At 44.6% G+C, this 14125-nt stretch overlaps 1 protein-coding gene across 5 annotated transcripts in view; it reads right to left on the bottom strand.

The window, feature by feature from the left end:
* Nucleotides 1-7364: 7364 nt before the first annotated feature.
* The window catches only part of STXBP5L (syntaxin binding protein 5L), a 211990-nt gene continuing 205229 nt past the window's right edge, over nt 7365-14125 (bottom strand). For all 5 annotated transcript variants that reach the window (XM_086619299.1, XM_086619226.1, XM_086619458.1 and 2 more), the window contains 5 exons: nt 12851-13211; nt 11752-11917; nt 9039-9150; nt 8439-8659; nt 7365-7406 (listed from right to left, as the gene is read on the bottom strand). In XM_086619299.1, coding sequence (XP_086475425.1) covers nt 7365-7406; nt 8439-8659; nt 9039-9150; nt 11752-11917; nt 12851-13211 — 902 coding nt within the window. The remainder of the gene's footprint in view (nt 7407-8438; nt 8660-9038; nt 9151-11751; nt 11918-12850; nt 13212-14125) is intronic.

Genomic DNA, 14125 nt, shown 5'->3' with positions numbered 1-14125 from the left:
TGGCCTTGTTAACTCCAAACGTGGTGCTTTTGCCGTGTCCGTTATCCTGACATCAGAAGTACCTGGCGCTGAGGTTTCAAGAACATGGTGAGTTTTAAACTATGTCAATAGGGCCTGTGTACAAAAGGCCGCATCCTGGATTCCAATCCACCACCTGCCTGTTGTGCAGCAAAACAGACACGTGGTATCGAGTCAAAGCCCCAGGCGAGGATGCCTTGACTGCCCTTCTCAGCACTGACTTGGCCTCCATTCCTGTTTTGTAGTTCACTTTACATTGAGATTTTTTGTTTCCTTCCTGCCTGCTGTGTGCTGTGGTTTTCTACCACCTCTGTCACCTGATGGCTGAGCTCTTTATCCACAGCATTCGCTTGATACACAGTTATTTCTTTTCTAAGCTTATTAAAGCCTTTGTTATTAACAGATCTGAGCCTTGGCACCCCGATGTCTGACCATTTGTGTGCTCTGCCTGTGCACAGAAGATGCTGGGTTGGACTAATTATCAGTTCACACTGCCTAATGATTTCCTGTCCCTAGGTGTCATGTGGTGACACACCTGTGCTGTATTTCAGGCCTCACCAGAGCTGCTGTAATTCGAGTTGCTTGTTCTTTGGCACAATACAATATTTTCCTCCCATGTACCATCTTTAGAATGTCAGAAGGATGGATCTCATGTATTTCCCAGCAAGCTCTCTAGACAGTGGTGATGCTAATCAATAAGGGGATTGACACACAACTTAACTTCTTTTGCTAAACATACTCACGGAGTTCATTTTAATTAAGCAGTAATTTGGAGCAAATGAGAAGATAAAAGGTGGCCACTGCTCTGTGAGTGAGGTGGCTGCGGTATTTGAGTCACGGTATTAGAGCTGGCTCTGAGCTGTTGCCTGATTGCTGCTGTTTACCTTCCTTAATTCTGATTAGATTCTTAACTATAGTGAGATGAAGCAGGGGATGCAGAAGAGGGTGTAGGTCAGGTACGCAGAGGCACTGCTCAGAACCATGCAGAAGAGGATACCTGTTATTTTCTGCAGTTGGTAGAAGGAAGTTGGCTGCTCACATTACTTACTTATTTTTGCCTGTGCGCGCCTCTCCCTCCACCTCTGATGTGCTGAGGCCTGTGTTTAGTTAGAAACTGGGCTTTTTACTAGTTCAAGACCTGATAACCAGAGTGGAGGTTACTCTGTATTCTTGTAGACAGGATGGGATGCATGTGATTGTGTTCACTCTCTGTTCCTCAGCTGGTTTGTCTCTCTTTCTCTTTGCAGCCCGCTCCTGCCTCCTGTTAGTTGGTGCTGCGCAGCACGTACTGGTGCTGCAGTAACACGCATGGTCCAGCAGCCCGAGAAGATGGATGCACGCTGCGGAAGGGGTAGGAGTTATGTTTGTTATGGCAGCCTTGCCCCTTGATGTGCACAGAATTGCTACTTCTGCCTTGTGCCCTGCACTGCCCTTGCCTGGCTGCTGCACCAGCAGGCTGTTGTCTGTGGGCCAAAAGAAATTGGATTGGGATCCAGTCCTGACAAATAGCTGTGGTCACCAGGAACTTCATGCCACGTGAACCTGTGTGACCCAGCTCCTCGCAGGGAGAGCCCGTCCCCTTTGGCTGCTGAGCAGCCTCGTTTCGTTCAGTTCTTACCTGCTTTCTTGTCAAAACAACTCAAATTTCGACTCAGCCTACTCCTGGCACTGGGCAGAACTTCCCCAGACTTGGTAGCAAAAACTCCTGCCATTGATGTTTGATACAGCTACTTGGTCCATTTCCTCACACGCAGACCAAAGCTTGTTTTGCCTTCGTCTGTCTGCTGCAACTTCCCTTCTGCCCTGCCTGCTGAAGGTGCTCTGTGCGCTTTCTGGTAGCTGAGCAGTGGTGGAGGAGAGGCAGGTGAAAATGACACACACGTACTCTGAGCTGCCTTAGTCCTTTTGCCTTTTTCCTGTGCTGTTTACATTTCATCAAGAAGAGAGTTGTAGAGTTCTTCCTGCTATTTTTGCCTATAAATCCGTAGCTGAAAAGAGGGAGCTGGAGCTCAGGAGCTTTGGCTGACTCTTTTGAGCCTCTCCTGGCAGAGCAACTCAATCGAGTTGTTGGTAAGCACCCTTAAACGAGCTCACTTCTGCCCTTCTGAGATTCCAGCTTTTAACCTGAAGTGACATGAAGGGTGTGCTCAGTCAGCTGAGAAGCCCAGGTACCAGGGCTAACATTCCTGGGTACTGGTATTGTGATTATGAACACCATGTGAGCTCCCTGCAGTAAAGCCCAGGAATAATAGCTGGGGTCCAGGTTGTGGCCCTGCGTGAGGTGCTGGAGGAAGGGAGGTGCCATCCCCACCCCAGCAACAACCATGGCTGCATTCTCTGTATTCCTGAGTGAGTGAGTAGTGTAAACTCCATCCAAAGGCCTTACGTAAACCACGGACCTTTGAAATATTATAAAGAATCTAGGAGTAGAGGTTGGGAAAAAAAGAGAGCTCTACACCAATTAATATCAATTCTTTCCTTTATTTTCTCCCCCCCCCCCCCTTTTTTTTTTTTTTGGTTGTTACTGGGGACTCAAAACAGCCTCAGTTAAAGATGCCTTAGTTTTCCTTTTGTGCCGCTGATTTAGGATACCTGTGGAAACAGGACACGGTTAGTGCAGGAGTGTGTCATTCACCCCAGATTAGCCTTCGTTCTGCTATATAGCTAATGACTCATTAACAAACATATTCCGTCCACGTTTCCTTGACATTGAATCTGAATATTGGTTGCTATTTAAAAAAGTACAATGTTTGAGTTGTTGGTTTAATCACAAAACAAAACACATGAATGGAAACACTCATTTACGTGACTATTGCTTATACACCTAAGATGAGGAGTTGACTACAAATGGCCACCTGGAGTTCCTGAATGAGAGAGAGTGTGTTCTTACTGAGACCATGCTGAGGCCAAAAGCAGTCAAGACTGAAATATACTGTGCTTGAATTCACCTTTACATTATGGAAAAAGATGTAGGTTGGGCACAGGGTATTTAAGGAGCGTAATTAACTGAAATCTGGCTTTTTGCCTGAGTTACAATACACACAGTTTATAAATAGAGGAGTCTGGAGGTTGGACACTGCTTACTGAAGTGTTTTCTTCACTTCTCAAATTGTATACTGAAAAAAAGTTTTGTATGCATATCTGCATATGTTGTGATGTGAAAGGGCTTCTGTAAAACGAATGTGTAAACTGTTCCAGAGAATTTCCATGTGATAATTTTTATACACTGTGTGTAATAAATAGGGCATTTCTGTTAAATATTTGTGTAAGAAGCTATATTCTGGTCATATAGGGCATGTCTAATTGATGTACATAGTTGAACTGTAGAATTGTAAAAAATAGTTTAGAAAACAGGTCATTATACAAAACAAAACCTGATTCTCAAATTTTCCTTTATTTTGTCTTTTAATTCAAGATTTGAAGCTTGAGTTAAAAATCTAGGAATGGACTTATTTTTTAAATAAAATATCTTGTACTTCATTGAAGACTTGCCAACTCTGAAAACATATAAATAATCTAATTTAATGTATTTTTCTCTGCATACTCTGTCTACAGCTCTCGGCATAAGATTAAACACATCTGGTCAAACCCAGAGGGGTGCGTGTGCTGTTGGAAGTTCTGTGTGTCTGGTTTGGGATGTGGATTTATGAGAGCGAGCTCCTGTAAAGAAGAATGTGAGGCAACAGGGTATCCAAATGAACAAAAAGCATTTTAAATGGAACAAATTATTTCCAGTCAATCTGGTCTATTGTAACTCAGGATTGCGGTGCTGAAGATACCTCTGAGTTTAGGATTTTGCTTGAGGTAGTGCTGCCCGAAGTGGGAAAGGTGAAAGCACATGATTTCAACATCCAGCGACAGCTAAGTGTCCTCAATTTTCTTAGTCAGGTCAGACACTGTGCTTGCTGCTCTGGATGCTGGATCTTTATCCCTTTCACTAACAGCCTTTAGTAGCGTCCAGGTCAGGCCTTTCAAAAATCCCACACTCCCCCTCATTTTACAATAAATCAACCAGGTGTGAGTTCTTCCTCCCTCACTGAAGTTTTTAAGTGAAGTTGTTTTTTTTTTTCCACAGACATGGTAAATCTTGATAGAAAGCATTTAACAGTGTGCACTAACAAACTTATACAACATATACATTACATATATATATTTTTATATATAGAATGTTCTATATACAAACATATACAACTTTTTAGATCTCTACAGACTACAATAAAATTGATAATTATAGCCACAAGTGGTGAACTTAACAGAAAGAGTAGTTTGTAACTGTCTGGAAATATGTAAAATATCTAAGAGTGGAAAGCAAGATACAGCTGTGACCTGCTGGGGAGCACGAGAGAAAACCTGTATTAAAAATTGCAAGTTTGAGGGGTGTTAGATTCTCATTTCTCTGTTGCATAAAAATGCAAGTGTAAATCTAGTGGCAAGTTTTTTTTCCCCTGGTGTTAAGCGAGAGACTGTTGGCAGCCAAAGGTGGTCAGGCATTGTGTAAATGACTTGTTGAAGACGCTTTTCTCTCTGGGTGTGCTGTAGTGATTAGCAATTAAAAGTTGCTCCTAAATTTTTACAGGCTTTAGCTTCAGCCTGAAGACATGGCCACTGAAACCAAAGGAACTGGGATTCGTGCAGGATTAGCCACCCATGTGAGGTACAGCCAAAAACTTGCGCAGAATGCGGAGCTCCCTGTTGTCGCAGTGAGCCAGCGGAGCGCCAAGCGGCACAGCTCACCCGGGCTGTGTTCCCAAAGGCTGACGACCGCATTACACCAGTTCCCAGTAGTGGAAACTGGGCCCGTAGCCTGCGGGGGTACCAGTGCCACACTGGAACTTGTACCAGCCCCTCCACCTGCACTGGCTCCGTGCGGACACGCACACGTAGAGCTGGGTACAGAACAAACGGTGGGGCGGCCTTGCCTTGGTGTTTGTGAAGACTGCTTCGCTTCTCCGTAAAAGCAGAGAAGGTGGGAAGAGTGAGGGCTAGAAAGGTGGCTGGAGGGCTTGAATGATCTGCTGCCCCAAATGATGCTGTTGCCCAGAGACTAGTGGTTTTGGAAGCACAGGCCAGAGCACAGGCAGAGTGAATACACGTTTAACCAGAAGCTAGAATGTTGTTCTCTTCTATTTCTCGTTCTGGGTGCCTGGTTACAGTGGTGCTTCCTTAGACACACAAGTGGCCAGTTCTGTCACCTGGCCACTGGATGGAGTTCCTCAACCCAGTTCCTGTTGGCATGGAGTGGTGAATTTGCTGTTTAACACACAGGCAGAGACATTCTCTCAGCTCATGGACAGCTCCAATTCCTTAACTCTCAGCAGAAACCTAGGCACTGCCTGGGCTTTGACCTTTTTTCCCAACAAGTTTCCACCATTCTCACAATTATAGTGCAATTTAGTCTGTGACAAATTTTGTGTCTCATTCCCAGTTGAGCTAGACCTGTCAGGGTGTCACTTTGATTTTGCCCACAGAGAAATGTAAAAATCCTGTAAAGCACAAAATTCACGTTGTGCTACAATGTGAATTTAAAACTTAATACCTCAAATCTGTTCCAGCCCTTTAAGTTGTGTGGCTGGGCTGATGTGCAGCCAGGCTTCTGGACTGTACAATTTCCTGGGCTCTATTTTATTGTAAGAAAAGGAAGGATATGGGAAAGGCATCTTTTACCATCTGAACACTGGGATGGTACAAACACCAGCGAAGTTAAGATCTAGTGAGGAGAGGGATGCTGCCTGTCTGCAGCAGTGTCCGCCAGGACTCCTTGAAGGGACAGAGGATGTCACTCTTCTTGTATAGAAAATTTTTAAATGCTGCATTTCCACCTTTTCCTCACTTTTCCTTTTCTAATTTGAAACTATGTCCAGACACATGAAAACCAGCCTTCAGTGTCCTGTTTCCAAGCCAATCTTGGAAAACTTTCTAACCTAACAGTTGCCCTGTGTGGCAGAGAGGCTCTTGCAGGCTTCCGTGTCTGCAGCACACTCAGGGGCTAGGAGTCTATTCACATAGACAGGTGATAGGTTCTACTTACTGTTGTCTTCTGCAGCTGCAGGTTGGAGAGTCTTCTGCAGAGTTCACTGTAGAAACCAAACAAGCCACTCTGAAGCAGAAGCAAATTACTTTTAGCAGCATGAGCAGAAAATCAATTGCCACTCGCCCATTTTATTTACATGCCAATTCAGCACTATATGTTCACAATTGTTTTTCGTGCTCCTCCCCTGGCCCATCGTTTAGTCTTGTGGCTGTGATCTCTCTCTCCCCCCAGCTTTAGCGGGGTTACTGGACAGTTTCCTTAGCAGAATTTCAACTGCCTACTTAAGAAAAATCACTGCTCTGCAAGCTGCTAAGCAGCTTCTGTGAGCAGAACTTGACAGGACTCTCCAACTTGCAGCCCTGTGGTTTCCCATCTTGCCTTTCCTAAATTGAAGAAGTGATTTCCTAAGCTGGTTTTCTATTCCTGCTACTGAGAAATAAGGCAACCAAGTGATACAAATGCCATGGGGATGAAAAATGCCACAGCCCCCTTCAAGGACAACTGAGATGAGTGTAGAGCACATTTTAAGCGGTACAGATAAGGATGACATGTCGTGTGCTCTGAATTGCAAATAAACCATCTATGTTCATGTTGTAATGACATTTCAGATAGTGCCTGTCTGTCTGTTGAAAAATCTGTAACTTTAGGGCACAGAATTTTGAATTTATTGATTCTTCTGGTAGGAGTTAAAGAGCACTGATTTCAAGCAAGGTTTTTCAAGGGAAGTAAATAGCAGATAAGAAAATGCAGCTCTGCTCATTTTTATGTTGAGCACAGTAGCAAACATGCTTGAAATGTACTGGTTTTTTGAAATGTCACTTTTAAAAAATAAAGATTTTTGCCATTTAAGGTGGGGTTTTTTTGCTCAGAATAGAAATAAATCCCATTTTTCTTCGGTCACAACATGCTTTCTTTTTCTTTTTTTTTTTCTTTTAAGATGTCAATTAGTCATGCAAAGTTTTATAAGTGCATTAACATTCGAGTTTGTACAGAATATTTTTAACCAGACGCACTCCCCACCGTTCATACCTACAGCTTTGAAAAACTACATGCCACAGTGATGGTTGAGTTCCTTTTGGAAAAAATTAGGCTACCACATGAGCCAGCTGTTGGAGTAAGACCCACGTGACTCTAGCTTCCGTCTCACAGTCTGTAAAATTTCTCCTTGACTCCCACTGCGATGAATCCGATAATAGTAACAGGAAAACATCTAGGAGAAAAAACTGTCTCTGGCCAGTGACTAGTAGATTTGGGAATGAATGTTGCTTCCCTCAACAGTGTTCTTAATAAAGCCACAAGCAGCTTCTTTGAAAGTCTAAAACTGGTACCACTTTTTGTCCTTGTATTTCAGCATCACCTACAGAAATGGGAAACAAACAAACAGGTGTGAACTACTGCTCTGCATGTGAGGTATCACACATGACCTGGGCCCATTAACTGTCACATTTTCTAAGCAGAAAAGGAAGAGCAATGCACTAATCTACTAACAGTGTCATCAGGTCTCAACTCCACTGAGATCTTGTATTTAATCTCATAATTGCTGCAATTAAAAAAAAGAAAAGTTATCTCCTATTGCTGTTCATTACAAGAATTTTTTCCTGAGGAGTTTTAACTACTTTTCTTCTGCAAAAAGTACAGAGATATGGGAATAACCAGAAACTTGCTTTTTACTCCAATAGAAAGAAGCTCATCTATGGAGCATAGCAGATATATACTGAATATATAAACTTTCTGCATTTCAGGGCACGTTCTTTCTGCATATTTTTGCCTCACACTTAGAAAAGCCAATAAAAAGGTAAAGATCTTGTCCAGAGATATGATGCATTTTAAAAGATAAACATGCATTTTGGGAAGTATTCTTTAATGTTTTATCTTGGAAGAAAATCACTTGAGTTGATTCCCAGCCTGAACAGCATGGGATGGAAGAGCTTTCCAGCACAGAAGCTGTCTATTCCAGGTTATATTCTATATAACTGTACCAGTGTTGTACTAGAAACGTTCTCCTCTGCTGCCCAGTAAGATCTGTAAAGGTTCCTATATACACACACACCTACCTGTTTTCTGCCCTACTGCACAGATGTGCTGCACTAAGGGGCTTTAAAAAAAATAATCATAGTGAATTAGTGAAAAAGTGCCATGTTCTGACTTCAGAGGCTAACAATGAATGCTCACTTATGAAAACATGAAAGGAAGGGGCGTGCAATGGAAGTTTATTTTTGGCATTCTTGTTGTTTGGGAACAGGAAAAGGGGCATTTCAGTTAACACGTACACCTACAACAACACGACTGGGTGAACAGGGAGAACTGTCCTTGACTTTCCCAAAGGGAAGCAAAGGCTCAGTTGTAGGGTTGGTTCCTAGTTCTGGGTGTGTGGCACCAGGGGCCCTACCTCGTGGGCATGTTTGGAAAACGCCTCTGCGCTGGCCATCATGCTCGCAGTCCTTTCATCCAGCTCCCCCAGTTTCTGTCCTCTCTCATCAAGGGCAATACGCGCGCGAGTCAAGTCCCCGATGACTCCTCCTGCTGCTCCTCTCACGCCTTCAATTCCACCTGATCCAGGGATGTGCTGGGCAAGACTGCGAGAGGCTTTTCCTGCTGTGGCCTCGCCAACTGCAAAGGAGAAATGGACAAACAGGAATGAGCTCCTGGCTGTGGTTCTGTCAGTGCTTCTCATCCTTGAGCTGCAGCCTTGCAGCAGTGAGGCCATTTGATGCCACATATGGAGGACTTTACTCTGTCCACTGTCACATCTACAGTGCAGTCATGGCCCCCCGCTCCCCAAACTCAATTGTTCAAAAGAAGCTGCCAAGGTGAAGGAATCATGGGAAAGCAACTGAGGACCCTGCCCTCTTTATTGCCATCTTTATTTTTTTCAGCAATGATCTAAATCTAAATTTTGCGTACCACTCCATTCCTAGATGACAAGGGGCAATGAGATGCCATGAACTGATTTCCACAAAAAAAAAAAATCCCCCAGTAAATTACTTACAAAGCTCCTCTCTGTCAAAAGCTTGTCCGCTTCCTCCAAAAAGTCCTTTGAGAAAGCCTCTGTTTTGGGCTTCTGGTGTTTCCACAGGAGTAAACAAATCCCCAAGCATGTCCTAGCAAAGTCGGACAAAAGCCGATGTGAAAAATTATTGCAGTGAAAGCAGTTCTAGGTGTTTTCTTTAGTTGCATTAATGAGCCACATGCATTGCCTCTAATCAACCACTTTAAAAGAGTCTCTTGAGTCCCTAACATTTGTGTTTCATGACAGGCAAATACTTGGGCTAACTACATTTTCTCCTGCTTTCAAAGGGACTCAGTTTGTCACTGCCCAGTCTCATGTTCATTACCACAGAGAAAAAAAATTTAGAAGCCAAACAAAGTGAAAACACCGGCGATCACATTTTGCTTAGAAACAGCAGAGGTGACACTGTAATTGAGCAAACAATTTGTTGTGAATTATGTGTTTTGCTTTAGTGATGTTCCAGGCAGGCAGGGCTGCTGCACGCTGTTTTCTCTTTACAGCGTGCCTGAGTTCAGCGCTTGCTAGCAGTTCAGAGTTTGGTGGTTTGGCTGGTTGGTTTTTGTGATGGTGTTTTTTTAAACCAAAACCCTCTCACCTTCCATATAACCTCCCCCACCCCCAGCACTGTTACTGTGCATTTTGGCAGTGCTAAATAAGCATGTCTGAAGGTGGTGCCAGATCCTGGGGCAGCCAACCCAAACAAATCTCAGGCTCAGCTTTATTTGCAGCAGTACTAGGAAAAGTGGGCTCTCAGAATAAAACTGATAAAGCAAGTGTGCAGTCCCATCAGTGCCTGGAAGCAGTGAGGCTATGCAATGAGAACAGTTGCTGCCCTGTTTCTCAGCTCTGTGTTTGCTCATCCAAGTCTCAGCAGGCAGCTCCGGCTGTTGTGCTGCACAAAGCACTCGGCTCCTGGGAGGCTGAGTGCTAGGACAGGGCTGTGACTCACATGTACTGCTCCTCTGCACAGTCACCTGCTCTGGGGAGAGAAATTACTGCAGCCCTTAGAGCCTCAGTGGAGGCTCTCCTGCAGCCTGGCTTTGTTTTCCTAGGCAGCAGGTGATCTGGGTCCTGTGCTTTTTGTACACGTACAGTGACTGTGCAAGCCTTTTACTGTCTTCTGTGCATAAAAGTCAAGATATAAGCAGCCACAGTCTGGCAGTACAGAGGAGCAGGGGTTGTGTCTCCTTTTGATTGTTCGTCATATGATGCTATTAAAGTTAAGAAAAATTAAAAAAAATGCAGCTTGTAACAGCCTCTCACTATAGGTCCATATTCTATTCCTGGAAGTGTTCAAGGCCAGGCTGGATGAGTCTTTGAGAAACCTGCTGTAGCGGAGGGTGTCCCTGCCCATGGCAGGGGGGGTTGGAACTGGATGATCTTTAAGGTCCCTTCCAACCCAAACCGTTCTCTGATTCTATATATCGATCAAACCTTTTGATCCTTTAAGAACTGGTTCCCTGCAAAACAATCTCTTTCCTGGTGCGCGACAGCCTGTGTGCAATGCTCACTGCTTACAGCGCTTCTGTAGACTTGGGACAGAGTGCTGTGATGTGAGCTGAGCAGCTCGGCACAGGTCATTCCCTAAGGCACAGTAAGTGCTGGCAGGACCGTTTCTTTTATATTTCTATCCTAGTTCGCTGCTAATTATATAACCTAGAACTTATTTCCCCCTCTTTTTTCCCTTTTATTACTCATGTTTTTCCCTGTAACCTCTCACAATTCCTTCTCTTCAGTAAACGATATTTTAATTTGCATTTTCATTGTAAAAAAAAAAAAAACCCAGCCCAAATCTAACATTGTAAAGCCCTTTTGCTCAAAATAAATTATTAGACCATTTCTATAGCTACTGTATTTTAAGGTACAACGGGAGATGCTTTCCTCATGTAGGAGAAGGGGAGTACCAGTTAGTGGAGTAAAAACAACGGTAAATAAATAAAAAATGCATCAGAGCATATTTTTTCATATTAACCACACTGGTTTGTCTCATGCTCCCACCTACCTACTGAAAGCTGCAGGTATTAAGATATTTTTAGAGTTAAAATAAAAAATTATTAAAACATGGGAAGGAATTCATCTTTTCACTGAGGTAGTTGCTGTGTAGTTGGACACATGCTGGTACCAACTGCTGTAGCTGCTATCCATTTGTAGCTTTCCCTGCTTTCCCTTCAGTCATTTCTAACAGTTGGTCTTTCGTACGGTAGGACTTTGAGAGAAGCAGGCTGTGAAGAGTCCCGTTTGGGCACAAATCTGCTTCTGCAGAGCCAGCAGGGACTGCAGTTACATGTGGGCAGACAGCAGGCTCAGGGCACAGGAGCAAGGTGCCAGTGTCATCAAAAAGTCCAAACAGCGACAGAGTTGCTGACCTCTCTGCTGCTGTGGCATCATTCATCCAGGGCAGGTGAGAGGAACATGTCTGTCCTGCTCTTCACTTCAAATACTAAATTCACTAAATACTAAAATACTCTTTTTTTCCCCCCACCTCATGCTTGCTATTTGGCAACAACTTACCATTTCTGGTAAGGCCAGTATGACTTATTTAACCATTTAAAACCTCATCTTTTTAATAGAAACCATAGACTGGTACAACATGTTCTTTCGAGCAAACTAGCAGTAAACACGTGGCAATTTACACCTGACGAGTCAGGCCACTGGCCTTCCCAAGGTACCAAAGTGAGGGTCTGAGCCCTACCTGCAGGTTGTCACACATCTCCTGGCTGTATGTCAGGCGCTGGATCTCTGTGGGAGAGCTGAGATACAAAGCTTGCCCTTCGTTAGTGAAACAAAAGGTCCGCGCTATCCTCATGTCTGTCACGGGCAAATAGTTGATGTCCAGCAGTGGGCGAAGGCTGGGCAAGCTGAAGAGAAGCAGATGGCTCGGTTAGTTGCCACACATGGGACACCTGCTCTGTGGCAGCATTTTAAAAACTAACATGTAAGTTCATGCTTTTCATAACTGAAATAGTCTAAGCGCAGCTCTAAGCTGAAAAATTTGGCCATAGACATGCTGCCTTCCCATCGTACTTGGTTTATTTCCCTGCATGGAGAAGTTCCAGCTGCCTTGCCTCCACAGCCCTTAGGCTTCTGCTACTGTGTTTAGGATGTGCATGTGACAGCTTGTGCCACGTGGCTGGGCAGTTTGCAGGGTAAGGACCCAGGTACCCTGTGGGAGCTGTGGCAAACAGCATGGCAGGGCCCTGCTTGCATGCTGCGGATGAAGGCTCCAGCATCGCCTTTGCTGTCCTCTGGCTTCTCCTGGTTCAATGTTTCAGATGGCACTTTCCAAAATTTCAATGGCCTGGCTGGGGAAAGGGGATGTGGCAGGGCACAACTGCAGGGCCACTGCACAGCCAGCTCAGTGGCGGAGATGACAAGGAAGGGAAACCAGGTGCTCGGAGCAGAAAATCTTCCGAAATTACAAAAGTGGAACTTACTACTCCACACTGGATAAACAGTGCCCTTTCCGTGCCTGAGATCTCTACCTGACCCACCATAACTGAGCAAAATGATCAGGGTTTTCTTTCAAGACAGTTAAAAATCATCAGCCATCCAATGTCCTGGGTGGGGATTACAATAAATAAAGGAGTTTGTTCTGCTCTGCAGCTGCCTTAACTCCCCATGTGCAGACAAGGCAAAGGGACAGGTATGGCAGCAGGCAAGGCAGGGCATTAAACGCACCCACCAGGGAGTTAACGCGGAGCATCGGATGCTCTGGAGCAAACGCAAGTGGAACAGGAGAGCACTGTGCCACCTCTTTGCTTAGTTTTGCCCAAGATGAGTTAGATAAGTACCTCAGTGTCATGATGTGCCCATTGGCACAAAAGCACGCCAGACAGACGCTGTTACAGAGGGTGACCACATCTGCTCGCAATAAAAAAGACGTTTCGGTGATGTTGTGGACATAAAGACATGTTTGGGAAGGCAATGAGAAGACTTTGGCTTGTTTTTCTGAACAAATGACTGCAAATTGATGATCACCCATATCCTGGGAGGAGGAAGGGGAATGCATGACAAGTTTCCTTTTTCTTGTTTTTTCACCGTCATCAGCACTGTGTGGGTCCCTCCATACTTCATACGGTGGATGTGTCAACGTCCCCATGCAGTCCAAGCACGCAAAGGTCAGCACGGCTCCTTTCAGTGTCAGAACTGTGCCTGCAAAATATAGTTTCCTCTCACCGGCACTGGCACTGCAGTTAAACTGGTTGTCAGTTCCGTGAACGCGTGCAGCACAGCTGACCTTGGGCTTTTGTGAACTAAGCAAACCCATTAATCTAGCTAAGGGGACAAGTCTTCCTTGCTCAGTTCTTCCTGACCACACAAGACGGTGAACAAACAGGCTGCTGCTCCTGAAAAGGTCTCAGGCAGCTGACCTCAAACACTCTGTGTAATACATGCTATTGAATGTCATCGAGGTCGACTGTGTTTATCTCTGCATCATACTGGTAGGATGTTCATTCCTCAGCAATAAAATTGCTCTCCTTAGCCTGGTGACCTTCCAGGATGGTTTTTCTAAACAAACTGGGGGTAGGAAACCTCTGTTCCTGTGCATGCTCTGATTTTTGTCACTGTTTTACTTTCTAAGCGCTCACTGCCTCTCCTCAGACCTGACCTCTCTCAGCTCTCTGTTCTCTCTGCTACACCATCTGTCACTCGCTCAGCCAAGGATCTCTCCTGGTACATCAACGTGCCAATGTTTTTGTTTCCTTTCCTGAACACCCTTCTGCTTCTCTGCAGCTTTCTGATAGTAAGACAGCCAGACTGCTCACAGCATCCCAGCTAGGATTGCATCAGAGCTGTAGGCAGGACTCTGATTTCATGACATGAAGAAACTCTGCTAATTTCCCTGTCCTTGCAGGACACACGTAACTTTGCCCATGACACAAAGTACTCTTCGGATCTAACACAACCAAAGTGACTCAGTTTTGAAGTCTGAAGGGTCTCTCACGGGCACCTTATTTACCTGTGTACCCTCTCTGTACTGAGTGACTGTTGCTTGATACATGTATTGAGAAGTTTCTGCCCCAAAGGTCATACAAAGCCAGGCAGTTATTCCCCCTGTTGTACTG

Source organism: Tauraco erythrolophus, chromosome 1 (genome assembly GCF_009769465.1).
Source record: "Tauraco erythrolophus isolate bTauEry1 chromosome 1, bTauEry1.pri, whole genome shotgun sequence".
NCBI lineage: Eukaryota > Metazoa > Chordata > Aves > Musophagiformes > Musophagidae > Tauraco > Tauraco erythrolophus.
This window is presented reverse-complemented; position numbering and strand designations above follow the sequence as displayed.